The following is a 21,166-nucleotide window of genomic DNA, read 5'->3' as shown; positions in this document are numbered from 1 at the left end:
ATAGACTATGAACTCAATAACTAGGTATAATGAATTACTAGGAAATATGCCTATATGTAGCAAGCATTCCTAAGAAGCACAAAGAATAAAATAGTAGTGGTTGATGGTATGAGAGGCAATAGCTTATAACAAATGTAGTCAAATATTTTTTACCTCAGAGAAAGGTACAAATGAAATAAATACGATCTGTTTCTCCTCACAGTTCCCAAGAAAAACGGAATAAGCAGTGATAGTAGCTCGCTCATACAGTCTATAGATTTTCTCAAATGAATATGCAATACACACTTGTTAATTAATATACCTCTAAGAACGAAACTGAAATTTAAAGAGTCAATGCTGAACTGCAAAGGTGATGTCTACAAGGACTGCAAGCAGTCCAGTGTTGGTGGACACCATATCTAGTTCTTCTGTGCCTTTCGTTAGATTCTCAAAAAGTGTCTACAGTTGATTTTTAGAAGTAAATTCTAATATCCAGTCTTAGGTTCCTGACACCCTTTTATTACAAGTGCCATATGTATTTAAAATAACTGACAATTCAGTATTTTTCAAAAGTTCAATTAAGAGTACAACAGTATGTGTACTTATTGTCCCAACAAGGGACCTTGGAGAAGGAAGGCCAAGAATATGTTTGCATTATTTAAAAGCTTCTTTTGTAATTACAATGTGTGACTAGCCAGCCTCAGAACCAGAGTCGCTACAGTTTATGCTTTAAATAATAACAGTAACAACAGTAATAACAACAATACCTTGATCTGCTGTCTTCGCAGCATGGCAAGCTCTCGCATGTCTCGAAATGGCTGAAGTAAATACTGGTAGAGTTCGGTTGTGGCCTCTGCAAGGCTGCTGTAGGCTTCATCCTCCCTCTGATACAAGTCTAAAAGTTCCACCATGCTCTCTATAGTCTTGTGCTTGTCCAAGAGCTGTGAAGAAAGTTTCAACACTAAGAAAACTAAATAAGCAACTGATAATAAACACTGTAGTTGCTTTTGACCCAGAATCAAGGTACTAAACACACAGTTTGCATGTCATCACTCATCTCCATACTCCAAGGGTCTTACTATATGAGACCACAGCCTGATTCATTAGGGTGGAGTACATGCTACCTGCCTGCCTTTAATCGGCATCTAGTAGTGCTCTCCAATCATATAATGAAACAAAACCACAAACGACAACAACAACAAAAACCCACATTATTCCTGAGCTGGTTAGTTGTTGACACAACCCTAAACACATCTCAGAAGAAGGAGTCTCAACTGAGGATTGCTTCCATCAGACTAGCCTGTAGGCACGTCTATGGGGCATTTTCTTCATTACTAATTGATGCAGAAGGCCCAGGCCACTGTGGGCAGTGCCATGCCTGGACAGTGGGCCTGGGTTCTAAGGTAGCTGAGCCAAAGCTTTGGAGAAGTTTCATGTCATCCTCATCTATAAAGTGAGTAGGAAAGCTACCTCAGCTACACAAGGTCCTGTCTTGAAAACTACCACCAGCACAAGTACACATATACACCTAACCAAAGCAAACAAAACAAAACCCCACCTCCCCCAGTATCAAGACAGACCTGTGCTAGGCCAGAAAGTCTTAAAAACAACAGAACTAGAGTATTAAATCTGGGTTTTTGTTTTTTACCACAATGAAATTCCAATAGCTGGAAAGCTTTTAAAAATCTCTAAGCTAGGGACTGGAGAGATGGCTCACACTGGCTGTTCCTGCAAAGGACCCAGGTTTGATTCCCAGCACTCACACGGTGGCTCAAGACTGTAACTTTAGTGACAGGGGAATCTACACCCTCTTCTGGCCCCCAGGGCCTCCAGGCATACACACATGGTGCATAGTCATACATTCAGGAAAAACACCCATACATACAAGACTTAAAAAATTTTTTAATCTGCAAAATAAACATCACAGAGTTATATCAAAATGGAGTATTATGTAGCTATTAAGAGAAGGACAGCTTGTTAAAGAAGAGAGAATTAAACAAGTCTCTAAGATCCCAGTAACCACGTGAGAGAAAAGGCTCCTATGAGAGGTTGCCTCCAAGAGAAGGAACTGACCAGAGAGAACGGGAGAAGGGAAATAAAGATGCATGTTTCAGTCAGACTTTTTCAAAATCAGCCATCAGGCGTGTGTGTGTGTGTGTGGGGGGGTGTTACTTGTTAAGCCAGGGTTCTATTATGTAGCCCAGATGAGCATTGATCTCAGATCCTCCTGTCTCAGTTACTCAGGTGCTGGGATTACAGGCATACACTATCACACACACTGTACAGACTTACAAAACAAAGGTTTTGTAGACCATTCCTTTTCCACTTCCCAAAAGTATTCTGGCTCACATAAACACAAAACAAAGGGCGGGGGGGGGGACGGGGGGGACGGGACACTAAATCCCTTCACCATAATATCCAAAACTATGTATACTTCTCCCACGAGATGAGGCATGATGAGTCTAAAAATGATACATGCCCCGACTTCTCCGAAGTGGCAAAGTCAGGTGTGAATGTCTTCTTGTAGTAACCCATGTCATGCTAAGGTAAGGAAAGAAAGCAGTATCTCCTACTGTGGAAATGACCGGCTAGTTTCTCACCACTGAGCTCTTCTCAGATCCCAGCAATGAGTTCGAACTTGAGGCAAGAGTGACCACCTTCACCATGACCTACCACTCCAAGGCATGCTGCATGCTACACATATCAGAAACAATAAAAACAGTAAGGAAGGATCAGACTTGCTCGAGTAGGGGGCAGTCGTCCTAAATTTTTGCAATAAATCTTTGCAAGAAAAAGATGAACCTTATCTTTAATTCTACTTGAAAACGAAACACTTTCTTTAAAATGATTAAACACAAAGTTTCACAAACAGCAAAATAAAGAAATGAGAGAAACAAATGGCAGCAACATCTCTAAATAACAAAGCTCTCCCGAGTCATCCATTGTTACTTACGTACGAATCTAGAACAACTCAAATCAGAAACCCTCAGACACTAGGTAGGCTGCTTTGAGTTCTGCTTTCAAGAACACTCAAGTCAATGCAGTAAAACTGCTGTAGAAACTACTTTCTGCCAGAGTAAAAACACTGTCACTATATGCCTATTAATTTACAAGTTTCACAGATCTGTACAAGAACTACGGGAGAAGTAAGTTTTCAAATATTAAAATAATTATCTAGTATTTCCTACATGCTGTTTACTCTCCAACAGAGCAGTACTCAACTATGCAGCAACTAAACTTAATACTCTTGCAGAAGCCCAGGGCATCTCACCTAACAATACTAATTTATTAATCTGTCCTTGCTATAAAGTTTCATGTTTTTCCAACACTAAATTCCTTTAAAAGCAATGATAACTGTCTTCTATTTTAATCTAAGTAATCTGGAAACAATCTTAAATGAAATGTACTTAAAATTACAATTTACTCAACAGACTTTAAATTGTTTTCTGTAATTCATGATAAAGGAATTCAATAGGGACTGGCACAGGGGTGAGTGCTTACCACCTACCTAGCATAGGGAGGGAAGGGGAACAGAGGCAATCACTCTTCAGCTAAGCAAAAACTGAAAAAGTTCAGAGAATAAACACATTGCTTTGGACACTCACAGGTTATAAACTGTGAAATACACAGGCCACTGTAAATAAGACGTGAGTAGAAAGAATTTATGTAATTAGAATATTTAGGATTGAGGCTGCTGTTCATGACCGAGAAGAGCAGCGAATTTAAAATGTGAGAAGTACCTACATGAGGCCGACAAGCTTGACAATCTGAAAGCATCCACTGTGACACTAGGAACGCAGACACACCTGGATATGAGTCAGACATCCTGCCAAGTACTTTCTAAGGGCTCCGACCAGTCAGCAGAAGCACAGTGACAGAAGAGGGAAGTGGGGGCAGGGAAGGGAAAGTTCTGGGTTATTTCTGCTTCAAGATCTGACACAGTGGTCTGGAGACACTGACAGCTCCCCCAGAAACCCCAGCTCCCCCAGCAGCTCAGAACCACCTGTCTGGAGACACTGACGGCTCCCCCAGAGGACCCCAGCACCCCCAGCAGCTCAGAACCACCTGTCTGGAGACACTGACAGCTCCCCCAGAGGACCCCCAGCACCCCCAGCAGCACAGAACCACCTGTCTGGAGACACTGACAGTTCCCTCAGAGGACCCCAGCACCCCCAGCAGCTCAGAACCACCTGTCTGTAACTCTAGTCCTAGAGGACCTAATACCCTCTTCTGGCCTCCACAGGCACTGAACACACACAAGGGGTACAGACATACACACAGGCTGAACACCTATAAACACAATAATTATCAAGGTTTGGGGTTTGTTGTTTACTCTGACAAAGCTCTTCTGCAATTTTAGGGAATTACTTCACAAACACAGAAGACACAAAATAAAAATTTGCCAAGCATTACATATAATTCCCTAAGCCTAGTAAGTAAAACAAATGGTGTGTGTGTGTGTTGAGATTGAACCTTGTTTACACAAGCTAAGTAAACACTTCATTATTTAGCTATATTTCCAACCCTTTTCTTTTTCCTTGAGACATAGTCTCATATAGCCCAGGCTAGCCTTGAACTCTAAGTATCCAAACAACCTTGAGTTGAACTTCTGATCTTCTGTCCCTACCTCCCCAATGCTGAGCTTCTGAGCACAGGGCTTTCTGCACGGGAGACAGGCACTCTGCCAACAGAGACAGCAGCTCTTTTCCCCCACTTTTTAAAAAAGGGTATCACTATGTAGCTTTGGCTAACCTGGTACTTGCTATGTAGACAGATCCTCCTGCCTCTGCCTCCTCAAGAGTGCTAGGATTAAAAGCAAACCGTCATGTTCAGTTTTTTGGCTTTTTCTCCCAGCTTTCTGCTCTGCCACGAAGTCTCTAAGTTACTTGGACTCCTTCTGTAGCTCAAATAGGGGTTGAACCTACAATTCTACAGGAGCCTCCTAAGCAGCTGGGATTACAGGCTTCCATCAGACCCCTCGAGATATCCTTTGTCTCCATCTCAATGTAATCCTGGTAAGAATAGGCTCTTAACCTAAGAAGTTTCAACCTTAAGTCTAAAACAAAAGTCTGCTTAATGAAAAATTTCTCTAATACAAGGACATAAACAGTTTTCTTTAGTTTCTTTTTGTTTTTTTGTTTTTTTGAGACAGGGTTTCTCTGTGTAGTTGTGGAGCCTGACCTGGATCTTGCTTTGTAGGCCAGGCTGGCCTCGAACTCACAGAGATCCACTTGCCTCTGCCTCCAGAGTGCTGGGATTAAAGGCGAGCACCACCACCACCTGGCTCAGTTTTCTTTAGTTTCTTAAAGGAGTGAGTAACAACTTAAATTTCTTTTTCAACTGCGCTCACAGACCTAGTAATCAGAATAGTGGGTGGGTTACTAGAAGGAGGAGCAGACAGAAGAAGGGTGAGGATGGGGAGAAACTTAAATGGAAACAAGATAACAGAAGAATAAAAATGGGTGTTCTATTACATAGGTCATTACTATGTAGTTACTACTGTTTCACAGAATCCAAAATAACAAACATTTCGAAGAACTAATGTATGAGATGATACCTGAATATCCTGATTAAATCAATATATAGTATAAATGTACCAAACTATTACCTAGTGTCCTATAAACATAATTACTATGAATACAAGTTCTCAAGGGTCCCTACAAGCTATAGCAAAAGAAAAAATGGCCACTCTTCTTCCGGGATGGGTGCTAGGATCATCTTTCTAACTCCATGAGATACACTGTCATTATGGAGCAAACTGGCACAGACAGCAGCAGTCTTACCCCAGTCCCAATGCCATCACACCCTACGCTTTCATAGTCAATGACTCACACTCAACTTTTAATCCTGCAAGAGCCATTCATTGATACTGCCTTACACGGACACACACACGGTTTTTACAGTGCCTCTTCTGTTTACATACACAAATGTTCATTGTGATACAACTGCTTACTGCATTCCATACAGGAACATGTTATGCAGGCTTGTAACTTAGAAGCAACAGACCACAGCATGGAGCTTAAGTGCACAGGTCCATAACACCTGCATTTATATTAAGGACAGTGTAGGAAACTGACTTCTAACAAGCGAACCCGCCACTCCTTCCAAATAGGAATAGATACTTTCCAAGAAACTGATTTATAAAATAACTCTTTATAAGAATAAAATCCCAGGTTGGGGGTGGAGGGGTGACACAGTCAGTAAAATAAATGCTTGCCATGCAAACAAAGGACCTGGGTTCAGATCCCTGCACCCATATAAAAACCCAGACAAAAAGCTTGTGCGTGGCTGGGGAGGCAAAAACAACAGATTGCTGGAACTGGAGGGCTAGCCACAGCTGAACAGTCAGAGACCCTGTGTCATAAAGTAAGGTGGAGAGCAGCTGAGGAAGATACCCAACACTTACCTCTGGCCTCCACAAGCATACACACACACACACATGCACACACAAGCACATATATACATATATAATGTAAACTAAATATAAATATAAATGTAATAAAACTGGGCTGGACATGGTAGAGCAGGTCTATACTATCAGCACTAAATAGAGCCAAGAAGTTCAAGGTCACCATTGGCTACAGCACCAGGATACCTCCTGGCTCTATGAGATCCTGTCTCTAAACAAAAATAACTCCTTTGAAAAGCATAATAATAAAGTAAAGTGGGAAGGAAGTCAATTACAGGCAGTTCTCAACTATCAGACATGCCATACCCTAAAGGCACATTAGATATTCTCCCACAAAGATAGTATTTTTTTGACTGCACAATTCATGACTACTCAAGATTGAGGTAAACATGTTTGTTTTTGTTTTTGTTTTTTGGGTTTTTTTTGTTTTTCAAGACAGGGTTTCTCTGTGTAGCTTTGTGCCTTTCCTGGAACTCGCTTTGTAGACCAGGCTGACCTCGAACTCAGAGATCTGCCTGCCTCTGCCTCCCAAGTGCTGGGATTAAAGGTGTGCGCCACCACCGCCCGGTAAGGTAAACATGTTTAAGTGGAATTTTTAAAAAGAATACACAACATTTTGCAAGAGCAAGTATTAAAATACTGGTCAAAACAGTCAGCACTTAAAAAGTAGAAAGTAGGAAAAATTAGAACAGATGAGTACAAAGCAGTTCTCAACCCTCCTAGAACTGTGACCCTTTAATACAGTTCCTCATGTTGTGATGACCCCTAACCATAAAATTATTTCATTGCTACTTCACAACTATAGTTTTGTTGCTGTTATGAATAGTAATGTAAATATCTTTAATGCAGGATATCTAATATGTGACCCCCAAAGGGGTCAAGACACACAGGTTGAGAACCACTGGTATAATGTATAGTGAATTTTAAGGACCTACATTTTTTTGTTTGGTTTTGTTATTTCAGAGACAGGGTTTCTCTGTGTGTAGACCAGGCTGGCCTCAAACTCAGAGATGTACATGCCTCTGCCTCCCAAATGCTGAGACTAAAGGCATGTGCCACTACCATCTAGCTATACTGTTTTGTTTTGTTTTGAATTGTTGTTTTGTTTTGAGACAGGGTCTCTCTATGTAGCCCTGGCTGTCTGGAGCTCATCATGTAGACCAGGCTGGCCTGGAACTTACAGAGATCTGACTGCCTCTGCCTCTCCCAGTACTGGGATTAACTAATTAATGGCATGTGCCACCATGTCTGGCTAAGAGGCCACATCTGTATTATCAGTTATGCCTAGTACCTGACAAGAGAACTCCGAGTACTATTTAGTTGCTTAGTTATTGATGATTATGATGCTAGAGGTCAAACCTAGGGTCTATCTCATGTTATAAATATGCTTTGCCACCTAACTACACCTCCAACCCCCAGAAACTATTTAATGAATAAATTACTGAATGCAATTTAAGGGCTTCTAGGTCAATACTTATAATTTAACATTATTCCGATTGTAGTTCTGCAAATGTAATCAGGGTTGTCTGATATGCTTGTAAGCAAAAGGAAAATATAGAAAAGATAGATAAGATTAAAAAGAAATAAAATAATAATGATTGCTAGGCACAGTAGTGCATACCTACAGTCCCAGCTCCATGGAGGCTGAGGTAGAGCATTTGAGCCCAGGAGCTCAGGCCAGTGTGGTGGTGAGAATAGGAATTCCCCGCCCCCACACACACATACACCATGGGTTCACATATTCGAATGCCTGGTCATGAAGGAGTGGTGCTACTTGACAGGGATTAGGAGGTGTGGCCTGTCTGAGTGGGTGTGGCCTTGCTAGAGGAAGTGTCACTGGGGACTGAGCTTTGAGGTTTCAAATGCTCAAGCCAGGCCCAATTTCTCTCTTCCTACTGCCTGCTGATCTGGATGTGGAAATCTCAACTACCTCTTCTCCAGCACCATGTCTGCCTATGTGCCACCATGATTCCTGCCATGGACTAAGCCTCTGAACTGTAAACCAGCCCCAATTTAATGTTTTCCTTTATAAAAGTTGCCATGGTCATGGTGTCTCTTCACAGCAATAGGACACTGACTAAGACAGCCAGCCTGTCTCAAAAATTCAAACCATTAAAGGGGCACCAAGGACTTAGCTCAGAAGCAGAGCACATGCCTAGCAGAAAAACTATGGGATGTGGGTGGAGAAAATCAAAATTATAATCAATTGTACCAAAAGGACCACCATATCCTGTAAAGTCAACCAAATAATTAGATACATATGTAGCAGCAAGGTGTCTTGGGAGTCATGGAAGTCTCTGATGATGCACAAAGACCAGACCACCCTGTTGTTCTTATTTAGGCACTGTATCAGTTTGGGAATGTTGACCTTTGTGGGACCAACTTCCATCATCACAAACACGTCTTTGAATCACCAACCTGGTTTTTAGTAGAAATAGGTTAGGATTTCAGAGGAATCCAACAGCCAGCTAGTAATAACTGTCTCAGGGGAAAGTAAATGGTAGTTTTTGTGTGCTGTGAGTTTCTACATACTAGGCATAGGCATGTACATCTATCTCACTAATGACCTTATGAAGCAGGGATGAATTTACATCACTTCAGAAATGAAGGGACCCGAGGCACAGGCTGTTATCAACGGCTCCCAGACTGACTAACTCATGCTCTTCACTACACTTCACCATACGGCCTGCATGCGTGGCCACTTTGTTCTTAACAGTCTTTTGAGTTTAGAGAGACTGAAAATACCATGGAATTCCACGGAAAATAGTAAACTGAATGGGCCAACTGGGAAATGCCACAGTTAAACAAGATTTGAAAAGAACAAAAGCATACTTTAATTTTAGATTCCTCCCAATTTCACTCTATAAAATTCTAAGCATGCTGACACTTCAGACAAGAACTGCTGCTTTATCTAATCTATGTAGGGCAATTTTCACCAAGACAAATAAAACATCCTAATCAACTAGCTTCAGGTTCCACAAAACTTAACACAGAAGAAAAACAACTCAAGAGTCAATTCTGAGGAACTCCAGGGAGCCAGAGTGAAACCAACTGTTTACAAAAGCAGCGTCAATATAGACATAATTTCCTTTTAATAGAATAATGAATATTATTCCCTTGCAACTTTCAAGGTTCAATATTGCTATTAGAAAGTTAATTCAGCCGGGCGGTGGTGGCGCACACCTTTAATCCCAGCACTCGGGAGGCAGAGCCAGGCGGATCTCTGTGAGTTCGAGGCCAGCCTGGACTACCAAGTGAGTTCCAGGAAAGGCGCAAAGCTACACAGAGAAACCCTGTCTCGAAAAACCAAAAAAAAAAGAAAGTTAATTCATACATTTTCTCTTTTGAGCCTTCATTAACCCTACTTGCTATTATCTTATTTAGTTTCCTAGTACCAAAAAATGTACTTAATATAAACAATATGGAGGAGGACTTCTAACTAAAAATAAAGCAAGAGAAGTCAACATCTTTCTCCCCACTTTCAGATCTACCAAGAAACCCTAGTAAAGGAAATAAACTGTTTCTGGTGCAGTTATGAAGGGGAACATAAGATTACAAGTAGCAGGAGGAGACAAGCTGATTTCCGGGCAGCAGTACAGACTATGCCACACACACTCCCTACTCTACTCTGGAGGCTAACTGGTAGTACTAGGAAATGCTTTTGTGAGAAGGTATTTCTTCCAAACAGCATATATTTGTGAAAATTTTAAAGGTGAAATATCCCTACACCTAACCAGATGTGGTTACTCCTGGCCAGAACAGTCTAAGCCAGAACTTGAATGTATTGAGTCAGGCATGGTGGTGTGAGCCTTTAATCCAAGTCCTCCCTTGGGAGGCAGAGGCAGGAGGATGAGACCAGCCCAGTCTACATAGTTCCAAGCTAGCCAGTGCTACATAGTAGGACCTGTCTCAAAAAAGCAAAAGGAAATATCACACAAACATATTCCTCCTGTAGCTTTATATTGAGACAGACAGACAGACAGACAGACACACACACACACACACACACACACACACACACACACACACACACACACGGGGGGGGGGGGGGGGGGTTTATTTGAGGCAGGATCTCATTTTGTAGCCCAGTCTGGCCTAAAATCTGTAGAACCTCCTTCATGCCTGCCTCCCAAACTCTGGAATTACAGGTATAAGCCACAGGTACTGCTCCCCCACAGTTGGTAAGCAGAAAGGTGAATGCTTTTGTATTTATTTAGAAGTTATTTACTTTTCTAAATAGCCAGGCATGGTGGAGAATGCCTTTAATCTCAGCACTCTGGAGGCAGAGACGGAGGATCTGTGAGTCTAATTCCACATATGTAGACAACCTGGTTCACATATGGAGCTCCAGGACAGCCAGGACTAGTTGATTATAGTATATGTACAAAAATCAAGGTCTTCCAAAAACATTAAGTAGTGTGATGGTTAATCCTGATTGTAAATTTGTTAGAATTTAGAATCACCACATAAACAAACCTCTGGCACTTCTGTGAGGTTGTTTCCAGATTAGGTTAACGGGGGTAGAAAGACCTACCCTAAATATGGGTGGTATCATTCCATGGGTTGAGATCCTGGACAGTATAAAAACAGTGAGCTGAGTGTCAGCATTCACCTTTCTGCTTACCAACTGTTTCATGTTGCCATGGCGTCACCACTATGGTTAACAGCAACCTCACACTCTAAGACAAAATAAATCCATTCATCCATGCTCTTGACAGGTACTTTGTTCCAGCACACGTCAGAGTCCCAGGACCTCAATATGCCTGGCCCCGTACTGTTTCCAGAAGTTAGATACTGTAACAAAATGCTAGAAAAGCAAAATTAACTTTACCAACTCTACCAAAAATCACCAAGAACTATTTAGAGTCTGTTGTGTGCATATGACCTGCCACTTAAAAGCTTGTGAGGTATGAAGGCTTTGCCGGACACTGGCACTATTCAGAAATGATGTGCGCACTAAGGATTGATCTACTGATGGGTTCATAGTTGAATGGGCTATTAGAAGGTGAAGGCTATCCCGAGGAAGCAGGTCACTGGCAGTGTGCCTCTGAAAAGTCTATCTTGTCCACAGCCATCAGAGATGGGCAACCCAGCTCCATCACTCCCTCTCTGCCATGATAGTCTGCCTTACCTCAGGTTCAAAGCAAGAGTAATTAACCATGAGCTGAAACTAGGAGGCAACATCTTTCCTCCTTTTAAGCTGTTTATGTCAACACCCTTCATGGCAATACAGTGAAATCTAACCTCAACGCCTTCATCGTAACCTTGGAAATCAATCCTCCTGTCAGTAACAGAGAGCTAGGCAGATGCAGAGGAACCATATCTTAGCCTTTTACAGAGTAAAGAGCCCCAAGAAATTCCTCATTACAAGAAAACAAGCACACAAACAGATGGCTGACCTTTTGTTTTCTGTTGGTAACAGTACTTCGTAGTCAGCAAAAGGCCAAGTAAATAATAATGGAGAACAGTAACACCAATTAAGTTCTAGGTGAAGGTTTAGGAAATGAAGGCAACTATAACCACACCTTCTCCCTTCCGAACACACATCACATCACTAAGGAATCTGTACAAGTTGGCCCTCTTTAGCAAGGAAGAATCAAACCCAAATTTGATGTGTGAAATATCTGACTGGGCACCATGCAACCTTGAACCCCTCCTAATGGCTTCGTAGAGTGTAAGCATTTAGGTCAGCAGTTCTCAACCCTGGGAAGTCGAGATCCCTTCACAGGGCTGCAGTTAGGAAGGATGAGAACTGTGACTTAGATCAAGAAATCCAGATGAAACAAGTGTGATAGGCTACTCCTATAACTCTGGCATAGGGAAAATAGAGGCAGAAGCATCAGGAACTCAAGGCCAGCCTGGGCTACCTGAGACTGTTTTCTAATTATCTTACTTTTGTCAAGGAAAGAAAAAGAAAAGGAAAGGAAGAAAAAGAAACCAAACAAGCAGCATGCTTTGGCAGAAGCAGCACGAGGTTGGTAAGATAGGCTTGGGTCTACACCTGAATTCTGTCACTCCTTAACAGCTTCACCCTGCCAAACCCAGACCACTGTAAGCCTCCACTCTGGCTTCAATAAGATAGGTAGACATCCACTTGTACTGGAGATGCAACTCAATGGCAGAGAGTACTGTCTAGCATTCAAGCTGGGCTCCACCTGGAATACTTCGAGCTTGATATCTACGCCATACTTATTAGAAGCTACCTTTATAAATGCTGGGTAGTTGTGATTTCATATGTCCTAATTTGTAAGACATCCTTTGGTTATTTCTCCACCTCTCATTTAAGAGACTAAATAGGTAAGCATGCCATCAGAAGTAATAATGAGTCCTAATAAAAATCCAGACTGTTCTGACTCAAGGACATTCAGTGTGCTTCTTTGAAAGCACTTTCTGCTCTCAATGGTTTTAACTCAAAAATCAGAATTCAGTATATTTATATAAACAATAAATTCCAAAGTAAACAGATTTTTAGATCTTAAGTAAGCCTCTCTCATAATTGAGTTTCACAAGCTGAAACGCCAAAATCCATCATTTGAAAAATAAGCAACCAGGCGGTGGTGGGCGGTGGTGGGGCACACCTTTAATCCCAGCACTTGGGAGGCAGAGGCAGAGGCAGGTGGATCTCTGTGAGTTCAAGGCTAGCCTGGGCTACAGAGTGAGTTCCAGGACAGGCTCCAAAGCTACACAGAGAAACCCTGTCTCGAAAAACAAAAATAAATAAATAAATAAAATAAGCTATGATTATACGAGAAACCATTACTACATACATCTAGGTCATACGAGAAACCATTACTACATACATCTAGGTCGAAGTTAAGCTTTAAGCTACCTATGTGCACACACAGTAATACAAACCTTAGCTTTGCTCAACAACTAAGATCTACTGCTACACTGTTCAAAGAGGCCTTGGTGGCACTTGTCTAAATATAAAAATTGCCTGCCTACTGTATAAATAGTAGATACTACAATAAACCCATGTAAAAAGTCCAAGACAAAAGTACAAATAACAAATACTACATTTTCTTTAGACTGAGGCTTTTAGTATATAATCTTAGAATGCATCTGTCATCTAAAAACAATTTATTAATATTGTATTATTGTATAATTTGTAAATCCTCATGCACTATAATCTCCAAGTGTGAATCATGAACAAAAATTTCCAGTAGAAAACAGACATGGGAGGGAAGGCCTCTTAAGCTCCCCATACCAACTTTTCTTTCCTTTGCAGTACTAGGGGCTGAGTCTAGGTCTCACACACAGTAGGCAAGTGCCCTACCACTGACCTATCTATCTCCCCAGCTCTATTTGACTCTCCCCGCCTTGGCCTCCTGAGTGCCTGACACTACAGGCCTGGTACCCCATATTAAACCTGAAGGGTACTGCAAATATTAAACTCCAAGTGTCACAACCTTACAGAGCAGAGCAAATAATTTGCAAGAGTACTTTTTGTTCTGGATGTTGTTAATTTTTACGTTTTTGAGACGGGGTCTCATGTATTCCAAGTTGGCTTCAACTTGCTACACAGTGGATGACCTTGAACTTATGGTCCTCCTTGCCCCCACCTCCCAAGAGCAGAGACTGCAGGTGTGGGATCCAACACCAAGGTTCCGGTGCTGGGGACTGAAACCAGGGCTTCACGTCAGACAGGCACTCCATAAACCATGCTTCCAGCCCCCATTCCATTTTGGTATTTAAAAGTCTTAACGAGTCAGGAGTTGGGACACACACTTACCTTATCCGCAGTCAGGAGGCTGAGGGAGGAGGATCATAAACCTGAGACCAGCCTGGGCTACCTAAGGAGACCATCTCAAAAATCAAAACACTAACAATTTTAAGAGAATTTTAATCTATTTTAAAGCATCTTCCCTGAAGAATATACATTTATCAACTTCTAAAAATTGTATTTATCTACAACTTCACATTAAAAGGACATGTCTTATCCACTAATGTTGAATGCTCTTAACTAGTGGTGGCAAAGCAGGGAATTCAACAGAGTCAAGGTCAGTGGCCTTCGTTACAATGTTGTTTTACACTTTTTTTTTTTTTTTTTTTTTCCGTTTTTCGAGACAGGGTTTCTCTGTGTAGCTTTGCGCCTTTCCTGGGACTCACTTGGTAGCCCAGGCTGGCCTCGAACTCACAGAGATCCACCTGGCTCTGCCTCCCGAGTGCTGGGATTAAAGGCGTGCGCCACCACCGCCCGGCCTACACTTTTTTTTTTAAGGGGAGGGCTGGAGATGTGGTTCAGGGTAGAGGATTTGCCAGGCTTGTACAAGACCCTGTACTTGAATACCCTGAAGATAAAACCTTTCTTAAGCAAGTCACTGATCATCTTGACAAAAACAAGTGTGGACTTTATAGCTAGGAAAAGTCATGCTATGGGAACAGGCAACAGAAAAAGTCAAGGAAACTGAAGAATGAAAAATATGAACAAGAACTACATTTTCAAAGTATTATCTGTTAAAATATGCTACTTACCAGACATATCCAGCATAAAAAAAAATTGTTCAATTCCACAAGCTACGTTGGTTGAGATATGGAAGGAAAGACAACACCAAATCCAGTAGAACAGAAATAAACTCAACAGAACTCACAAAAGTGACATACAATTGCTACAGAACAGATTTTACCTTTGAAAAAAAGTAGCTGTGGAGCCTGCAGATCACTGAGTGCTAGAGAGGCTAATGTGAGATGTGGTGCTCCAGGGAGCCTGTGCTGTTCAGGACCAGCCTGGACTAGAGTCCTGTTTCACCAACCAGTGTCATCAAGGGAGGACATATACAGCTCTTTGGTGAAGCACTTGCTTGGCCTACTGCAAACCACCCCACATACCCCCACCCCAAAAGCAAACTACCAACACAGAAAAGAATCTAAGCTGCAGGAGAACACATTAACAACCTAATTTAGAATATCAGAAATATTCTTGGTACACTTCCATCAGCATGTCCATAGCAGACATCACTAGTCTCCACACTCCATCTTCCAGTATAATGCAGGAGAGGCACTACAGGCGAACTTGTTTGTTATCATTGAGAGCTATTCCTGAAATATACCATTCTAGCCAACTTCAGAAAGAATCAAAAGCTTACATATTTGTTGTTAATAAATTTATAATAGTTTCCCAAGACAAAAAAAAAAGATTCAGCCGGGCGGTGGTGGCGCACGCCTTTAATCCCAGCACTCGGGAGGCAGAGCCAGGCGGATCTCTGTGAGTTCGAGGCCAGCCTGGACTACCAAGTGAGTTCCAGGAAAGGCGCAAAGCTACACAGCGAAACCCTGCCTCGAAAAAACCAAAAAAAAAAAAAAAAAAAGATTCTTTAAAAATTGGTTTTATTTTCTTTTGTTTTGTTCCTCTGCTAAAGAGAACCAAACAGATTGATGTGGTGGTTCACACCTGTAATTCCAGCACTCAGGAGATTGAGTCAGGAGGATCAAGAGTTTGAGGCCAACTTGAACTACATATTGGTGAGTTTCCAAGCCACTCTGGCTACAGAATAAGACCTTACTTTAAAAATAAAAAAATAAAAGACTGGGGAGATGGCTCAGCGGTTAAGAGCACTGGCTGCTCTTCCAGAGGCCCCAGGTTCAATTCCCAGCACCCACAAGGCAGCTCACAACTGTCTGTAATGACACTTCCAGGGGATCCAACTCCTTCACACAGACATACATGCAGGCAAAACACCAATGCACATAAAATAAAAATAAATACTTTTAAAAAAATTAAAAACACCTTAAAGAGAATAAAATATTTAGTTAATAGATTTCTAACTAGGAAAATGTGTTCTTTTAGAAAAAAAATAGCCCTCAAAATTGAGTTCTAGAAAACTAAAATTTTTAGCTCATTTTTGATCCATTTGAATTTACAAAACAAAGATAACCACCTTTTTTGAGTATCATTAAAGGTGAAATCAGACAGTGCTCAACTAGGGATTACAAAGCTTCTAGTTTGAAAAACACTAGCTATCTACAATTTCTAGTTTGAGAAACTAGCATACACACATATAATTGAGTAATAAAAACGTTTTAAAGCTTAAAAGAAATATATGTTAATATGAACATTAGAAGAAAGAATATCATGTTATTTGTCAACTCTGTTCAAAGAGATATCAAGGTAGAAGTCTCCAGGAAGTGAGAAAATAAGGGGAAAATGAAAACAGAGCCCTGGAGTTCTAGGATCGATTATTATGAGTGATGTTTACCATACAGTAAACCACAGGGAAGCAGTGAAGAATCTGAAGAATCTTTTTTTTTTTTTTTCCTTCAAGACAAGGTGACACTAAGTGGTTCTGGTTGTCCTGGACCAGACTGGCCTCAAACTCATAAAGATCCACCTGCCCCTGCCTCTGGAGTGAGTCCCAAGTGCTGGGATTGAAGGCTTGCTTCTTGTAGTGAAGAGTTTTGATAAAAAGAAGTTGTAAATGTACTGTTTGTGGTATAGGTGAGAAATAAGAAATAAGTCTAGCAAAGAAAACACCTAATATTCTATGAAGAAACCCAGAATGTCCCAACTTCCTGGCTGAACAGCAGTTATATATGTACATGTGTATATGTATGTGTGTATGTATATATTACACACACACACACAGAGACACCACGTCAGAAATAAAAACCCATGAAAAGCAGCTTTTGTCCATCCCAAACCCAACCACGATATATCGTGACCTTAGAATAGTAAACTGCTTTGAAAAACTACATAGGCCAGGTGGTGGCGGCGGCGGGGCACGCCTTTAATACCAGCACTCGGGAGGCAGAGGCAGGCGGATCTCTGTGAGTTCGAGGCCAGCCTGGTCTACAGAGTGAGTTCCAGGAAAGGCACCAAAACTATGCAGAGAAACCCTGTCTTGAAAAACCAAAAAGAAAAACTACATATACTGTCCATTAGGAGAAGCTATTAAATTATCTTTTTAATAAGTTTCAACAGAAGCTGGTAAAGAGGTATGACTTTATAAGCACACACTGCAGAGCTCCATATGAATGACCATTCAGGCATCCAGCCCTTTATTTCCTGTTATTTAAAGAATTAAAGAGTATGGGAAAGTTTTCACACTACATACGAAAACATGAGCATTTCTGCCCATGACCTTCCTTCTCCCTAAAACAGAAGTGAAATTTGAGCCATCTGTAAAGACTTCACAGTCTAAACATTTGTGTCGATTTTCATTTAGACAAGTCAACACACTTAAAAATGAATTTAGGATGCCGGACGGTGGTGGCGCACACCTTTAATCGCAGCACTCGGCAGGCAGATCTCTGTAAGTTCGAGGCCAGCCTGATCTACAAAGCAAGTTACAGGACAGCCAGGGCTGTTACACAGAGAAAGCCTGTCTCGAAAAACAAAAGAATTTAGGGCTGGGGTGTAGCTCAGTGGTACAGTTTCAGCACAGCAAAACACTGAAAGGTAAAAATTTCCTACCTGCCGATGTTGCCAGAGCACACAAGGGAACAAAAGCAGATGAACTTTGTTCCCGTATGACAACTATTTTGAGTACATAAACATGACACCTGGAAAGAACAGTTGATGTCTGGGCAAGTTATTGTCGCTTTAGGGGCAGAATAACATCCACTCAGTTCAACTTTACAGAACACCTATTCTCCTAAGTGCTTTCGTCTCTACCTATATTTAGTAAACGGGGTACTTTTTTGGGGGGGGGACCCTAAAGACGTCCCAAAGGTCCCTCTCTGAGATAACTAGAGAAGAAAGCCGTGGGTAAAACACACTGCGCACACCCCAAACCGAGGCTCCAGCCCTTGACAGTGAGACAGGAAGACCAGGACCGCCGCTCAGACTAGACACTCACCTCCTGGATGCGCTTCCTCGCCCGCTGAAGCACCTCTTCGTAGCCCTTCTGCCGCAGCTCGCTGAGGCTTTCGTAATACTCCTCGGGATCGTCCGTCTCGGTGAAAAGCACCTGGGAAAGGATCTTCCAGCCGCACGTGTCCAGGCCGTGGCCCAGGTAGACCTGGAGCTGGTAACACAGAGCGTCGATCTCCTGCTCGGTCATCTCGGGGGCGCCCCCGAACAGCACCGTCCACATGCCGGACGGCTCTTCGGGGAACACCGGCAGACACGGCTCCAGCTGTGAGTTCACCGAGCACAGCTGCTGGTGCACGGCCCGCAGATCCTGGAAGGAGAAGAGCCCGGCCCAGCTGCACTCTTCAGCCGAAGACTCCAGCTCCGCGGCGGACGGCGGCGGCGGCGGCGGCTCCGAGTCGGGGGGCGGCGGTGGCGCCTCGTCGTCCTTCACCATTTCCAGCACCTCGATCTCCTCGGAGACCGCCCCGGAGGCACTCACCACCCGCACCGACGACAACGGGGGCGCCGGCGGGGCTGACGGGGCTGGCGGGGCCGGCGTGGCAGCGGCGGCGGCGGCCGCATCTCGGGATGGCGCGCCTCTGCGAAGCGGGCTGGCCTTGCAAGCCCGCGCAGGGCTACGCAGGGGACTCTCCGGTCCTTTGCCCGCAGGACCCCGGAGAGGATCCCCCCGCGGGCTGCGCGCGCTGCGCGGAGAGCCACCCTCGGCCCAGGCCGGGCTCTTGCGCGGCCCGGGGCTCCGGTGCACCGTGACAGAGGCAGCGGCCTCGGGCCGGCCCCTGGTCGCCGGGCTGCCGGGCCCGCGACTCCCATCAGGCGCAGGAGTCGCCGCCTGTTCCCGGGAGCCGCTCCTCTGCCTCTGGGCCGTCCGGTTGTGGCAGGTGATGGCAAACTTGCCTTCGATCTCGTTCCAGGCCACGATGAACACGAACTTGTGCTTCTCGCGCTCGTCGAATACATGGGGCCGCACCGCCACCCAGTCGGACTCGAGCGTCTCCTCCAGCGCGAACGACATGGTAGCTCCAAGTGCCCGGCCGAGGGGGGCCGCCCGGCCGAGTCTCCGCGGTGGCCGCGCCCCCAGCTCACCCTTGCCGGGCGCCTTCAGCCATCTTAGCGCTTCGGACCGCTCTCCCACCGGCTCCTTTGTGGCACGACTCTCACCGGAGACAATACGCGGCCCGGAGCAGGTAGTTCACATGGTCACGTGCGGCCGGATCTGTTTACAAGCCGCCGCTCGCTGCGGCAGTGCGGGGCGCCGGGGCCGCCCCGGGCCGGCCTGGCGCGAGGCCGCGGGGCCGCGGGGCTGCGGGGCTGCGGGGTGCGCCGAGGCGCGCGTCCGCCGCTCGCGGGGGGCCGACCTCCCCGCCGCTGCGCTGCCTCCCGCCGACCGCGCTGCGCCGAGCCAGCCGGAACCAGACGCCAGACTCCCTAAACTCCGCGTCTCAGCATCCCCACAATGTTGCCATTAGGCTGTGACGTCGGCGGCTCCACGAGGGACGTAAACACGGGCACGTGCGGCACGCTGCTGACGCGGCGGCGGCGGCGGCGGCGGCGGCGCGCGCGTCGTGCCCGCGCCGGCGGCGCCCCGCCCCCTCCGCGTCCCCCAGCGGCGCCTGCGCGTGGCCGCGGGCTCCTGGCCCGAGCCCCGCCCCCTCCTTCCCGGCCCCGGAGCTGGCGGCGGCTGCTGCGGGTTGTAGCTTCCTGGCACTGGGAGAGGCTGCTGTGCCCCACGGGCACGAGTGGCCTTGAAGCCCGGGCAAGAGGAGCAAAGGCGGAGAGGGACGCTGAGACTTTTTCCAGGGACCCTCACGTGCGCATTTGCCCGAAGGCGTCTGGATGGACACCTGTGTTCAGAAAGTACCCAGTAAACCGTATGGGAACTCTGCCAGGCTGTAGAAGGCTAAGTCAAAGGGTTCGGTTCTACCCTGACATCCTCGAGACAAAATATAAGATGGACAAGTATCCGAGGACAACCCAGTGGGACACAGGAACAATAGGAAAATTCAGTCCTGGCCTAAGAGTGTGAACGTTCGTCTCAATATAACCGTCTTTTATTGCTTCAGCTTTCATAATTGTGTACTGTTCTGAGAACCTCTTGGCTAGGGCCCTTTTGAAGTTGTATTCACTTATCCGAATTCCCAGAGAGCACAAACAACAAAAAGTTTTATCAGCCTGCCATGGCGGTACATGACCATAATCCCAACACTTGTTGAGCAGAGTCAACAGTATCTGGGAATTCAAGGCCTGCGCGGGCTACAAAAGACCTTCTTTCAAAGACAAGCCATAAAAATCTAATTATTCATACGAAACTATGTTGAAACATTCCCAACATAGCCTAGTAGGTTTATGATCCAGTTTGTATTATTGATGTTATCTTTCCTGTCAACGTTCAAGTCATCTGCAAAATAGGAATTAGTTGGTTTACTTTAAGCCACATTTCTAAAACTTGTATAAAACCGACTGGGTTACCCTTACATTGTCAGCTTTGTATTGTCCTGACATTTAAATTAATAGTTAAAAGTTTTTATCCCCGTCACTGGCTGAACATGTAGACCTTACACATTTGCTTTGAAACTCATGCCTCCTCCCAGATTAAAAAAAGAAAAAGAAAGAAAGAAAAGGGCACTCGAAGATGTGCAAAAAAAGTTGAAAATGACTTTCACCTGGTACAGTTCTTTGTGTGCAACTGTATTTTCAAAGCTTATATGTGCATTTGTGTCAGCTCTCCCATGCAAATTAAAAACATACCTTTGAAAATACTGAAAGAGGGTTGGATGTGGTGGCCTACCCCTTTAATTCCAGAACTCTGGAGGCAGAGGCAGTCAGATCTCTGTGAGTTCAAGTCCAACCTGGTCTACACAGACAACTCCAGGATAGCTAAGGCTAGAAAATGAAATGCCACCTGCAGTGGTAGCACATGTCTTTAATCCCAGCACTAGGGAGGCAGAGGCAGGCGGAGGCAGTCGATC

General features: G+C 44.2%; 1 protein-coding gene across 1 annotated transcript in view; it reads right to left on the bottom strand.

The window, feature by feature from the left end:
* The window catches only part of Jmy (junction mediating and regulatory protein, p53 cofactor), a 79,427-nt gene extending 60,095 nt beyond the window's left edge, over window positions 1–19,332 (bottom strand). The window contains exons 1-2 of the mRNA XM_052743562.1: window positions 18,184–19,332; window positions 747–920 (exon numbers count right to left, since the gene is read on the bottom strand). Coding sequence (XP_052599522.1) covers window positions 747–920; window positions 18,184–19,212 — 1,203 coding nt within the window. The 5' untranslated portion in view covers window positions 19,213–19,332. The remainder of the gene's footprint in view (window positions 1–746; window positions 921–18,183) is intronic.
* Window positions 19,333–21,166: the final 1,834 nt, after the last annotated feature.

The sequence above is a fragment of the Peromyscus californicus genome, unplaced genomic scaffold (assembly GCF_007827085.1).
Source record: "Peromyscus californicus insignis strain IS unplaced genomic scaffold, ASM782708v3 Scaffold_18__1_contigs__length_77618521, whole genome shotgun sequence".
In the NCBI taxonomy this organism is placed as follows: domain Eukaryota; kingdom Metazoa; phylum Chordata; class Mammalia; order Rodentia; family Cricetidae; genus Peromyscus; species Peromyscus californicus.
This window is presented reverse-complemented; position numbering and strand designations above follow the sequence as displayed.